This window comes from Bicyclus anynana, chromosome 22 (assembly GCF_947172395.1).
Source record: "Bicyclus anynana chromosome 22, ilBicAnyn1.1, whole genome shotgun sequence".
Lineage (NCBI taxonomy): Eukaryota > Metazoa > Arthropoda > Insecta > Lepidoptera > Nymphalidae > Bicyclus > Bicyclus anynana.
The window spans coordinates 2,837,210-2,840,434 of NC_069104.1; the positions used below are offsets into that span (position 1 = coordinate 2,837,210).

The 3,225-nt window shown below is 35.6% G+C and overlaps 1 protein-coding gene across 1 annotated transcript; it reads left to right on the forward strand.

Annotated features, from left to right (window-relative positions):
* Positions 1 to 1,686: 1,686 nt before the first annotated feature.
* On the forward strand, positions 1,687 to 2,936 carry LOC128199307 (uncharacterized). The gene is made up of 2 exons (XM_052888279.1): positions 1,687 to 1,852; positions 2,767 to 2,936. The coding sequence occupies exons 1-2, from the start codon at positions 1,687 to 1,689 to the stop codon at positions 2,934 to 2,936; spliced, it is 336 nt and encodes a 111-aa protein (XP_052744239.1).
* The last annotated feature ends 289 nt before the right edge of the window (positions 2,937 to 3,225 follow it).

Consider the following 3,225-nt stretch of genomic DNA (forward strand, 5'->3'; position numbering starts at 1 on the left):
AAACATTTTGTTCCTTTTTGAAGCACTTAAGCAGTATTGATACGAATGTTGGCGTTGACAGCAGTTCTTACAGATTGGATATTAAAATTTTGATGTACTGTCTTTCGTCAGTGACGTACAAATTGATTGCCAGTATTATTTTTTGTTTAGACATTAATGAATGTATACGGCCTCTTTGGGTTCAAGCAATATATTTCATACCCTACTCGTCAATGGATGTTCCTTTAATTATCCTTTTCTTTATATTCTACGCCGCTCGCTGTCGATTGGTAGTCTTAAGACAAACTATTGAAAAAGGAGGATGTGAACCGATGTATTTTCAACAATTATATAAATCTTTAATAGATTCAACTGAGTCTGTTAAAAAGGCGTTTGATCCAATAGTAAGTGATCTTGAAATTTAAATCAAGTGTGTAAAGCAAGTAAGGTCCAAGTTATTTATTAACAATTTTTGTTTTTCAGTTTTACGTATCACTATTTGCTGACATACCTTGTATTATGGTCGTAATTTATCAAATTATAAAAGAGTTGACCTTAGGAGAGGTAAGATATTACGCTAAACCTAATATTAAATGATTATGAAACACGGCTTCTTGCATCGCGGCACGATCCAAACTGATCGTGAAACGAGTTTGGATCGTGCCGCGATGCAAGAACCAGCTCATGACTAAGGGCCCCGTATGGGTTCGAAACTAGTCGGGCATACTCCGACGTAATATCACGTGAGTTTTAGCCGTGATTCATAATCATTTAATATGAATAACACTCACGATAGTTTAAATTCTAAAATAAACCTAATATTTTGTATAAGTTTATTATTATTAATTTACTGTTATTAATTTTGAATAAGTATAGAATTTGACGGCCTCCGTGGTTGGGGTTTGATCTTCTTCTGGGTCGATTGAGGTTTTCTTAATTGGCCCAGGTTGGACTGGTGAGAGATTTCGGCCATGGCTAGTTACCACCCTACCGGCAGAGACGTACCGCCAAGCGATTCAGCGTTCCGGTACGATGCCGTGTAGAGACCGAAAGGGGTGTGGATTTTCATCCTCCTAACAAGTTATCCCGCTTCCAACTTAAATAAAAATAGTTTTCGGAAAAAAATCATCTCTACTTGGTACTCTTATGACTAAAATGTGCTCACCTTACTTCATTTTCTTTCTTTCTCTCATTTTTTTCGTCTTTTTAAGTTAATAATACGAGTGTGTATGTTCTTTATTTGTCATATTTAAGTTATATTTTATTTACTGTTCTTCTTTATTTCATGCTGTGTTTATTTGTAAATAATCACTACACTTATAGTGATTTATAATTTAGTTACATTTTATTATTTTAGTTAGTGTGAGTGATTGTAAATAAACGTAACAAATAATAATAATAACTTAGATTACATCATCACTTACCATGAGGTGAAATTGTCGTCATGGGCTAACTTGTAAAGATTATTAAAAAAAAGAAGAATACTCCGCCATTTATGCGCTTTTACCTCATTTTTTCTTACCTCTGCCTACCTTACCTTACATCTAAATACACTAGACATTCTATATCAATGTGGCGGTCTTGAAATGGATTCACAGATAGATTTATTCTTGCGCTTGCGTTTAATTTTTGGCCGCGTTACACATTTTCGGCCTATTTTATTTAAATAAAGCCATTTAATTTATTGCATATTTTCAGAGAAATTTAATGGAATATTTAACGGAGACAGCTGTCGTGTTTTCAACGATTATTGTAGTTTTTGCACCAGCATTGGTAGCTGGATCTGTATCTAATGAAGTGGATAAAATAAAAGTTATATTTCATAACATGCTTCTAGAAGAAACAGGTTTGTATATTATTCTCCTAATTTACTGTATGAATGAAGTAGTTTTTCATCATGAATGTTATTTAAACGGGTACATACCACGATAAAACGACGAAACCAAGAGGGCGCCGCGATACGCATAATAACAAAAGCGATGTCGTGAGTGTGGTTTGCCTAAACAGCCAAAAACGCGAGGTCGTTGAAAAAAGAAAAAGAACAAGAAAGAGGGTAGATCGATTTTGCCCCTAACAGCTGACTTCACTTCTCATCTCGCAACTTCAGTCCAGTCGTGACCACGATCCATGCAACTGGGTCGAAATATCGACAATAAAAATCTCGTCGTTTTATCGTGGTATGTACCCGTTTAAATAACATTCATAATGAACAACCACGAAATAAGTTTAAAATCATTAGTATTTCATCGTTTTTTTAACCCCAAAAAAACAAAAACAAAACTTGCATGACGTAATGACACAGACAACGTATAGGCCATTATAGGGGATAGCGTTTTCAGACGGTTAATCAAATGTATAATTTACAATTAAAATTTGGGAGTACATATATCTCGAAAAAAAAGTTTATGTCAGCTCCGACGCACGAATGGTTTACTCTTTCAGAAGTTTACTCTTTCAGATCGACTGTATAAATAGGTGTATGTTGCCCCGCAGCATACACTATGTACGTCTTAATACCTATGCCTGAAAAGTGAAAGGTGCGCAACCGAGGAGCAGCAGGCGTGCGTGGCCGTCAACAGCGCACGGTGAAAGTTGCGCAGAATAGGTTGCACACAAAAAACGTAACGCTGTCATTGGTTCATCGAATTTTACTACCCATATTTTTTCATTTAAGAAAAATCGATTCTTTAAGAGTAAACACCAATATTTTTTTTACGATCTAATACAATGTTAATGAACAAATTAAGAGTTTTAAAAAGTGTCAACTGGCCTATTGCTTTTTTCCAGATCCTGAACAAGAGCAAGAAATTCAAAAAGTAATCAAATACATAGACGCTCGTCCATTTAAATTCAGTGTTCTTGGAATCATTCCAATGGACGCCAACTTCCCAATGATCGTTGTTAATTTAAGCATTACTTACATCATTGTTGTATTACAATTCACGCACTTGTATTAAAATTATATCCAAAGCTAGCAGACGCACTGCGGTTTCAAAAGAGTAGTTTCCATTCCCTACAGAATAAAGATGATCCAGAATGGGTCTTTACAAGCAGCGTTTTGAAGCCGAAAAATCCCAAAAATCACGCGCGATTTAACAGTCTTTACAAGCAGCGTTTTGAAGCCGGTGAAACCCATAAAAAACCCCTCATTTTTTAAAATGAGTATATTCCTAGAATGGTCTCATATAAATTTGGAGGGAGCCGCTGGATGCTGGCGGCTCGAGATCGTTATGCTTGGAGGTCCAT

What these genes read in the sequence shown, in the direction of transcription:
- LOC128199307 (XM_052888279.1), top strand. Translation starts at nt 1,687, where the DNA reads ATGGAATATTTAACGGAGACAGCTGTCGTGTTTTCAACGATTATTGTA. An exon ending in TATTATTCTCCTAATTTACT is followed by an intron (nt 1,853 to 2,766) that starts GTATGAATGAAG and finishes GCTTTTTTCCAG; the next exon opens with ATCCTGAACAAGAGCAAGAA.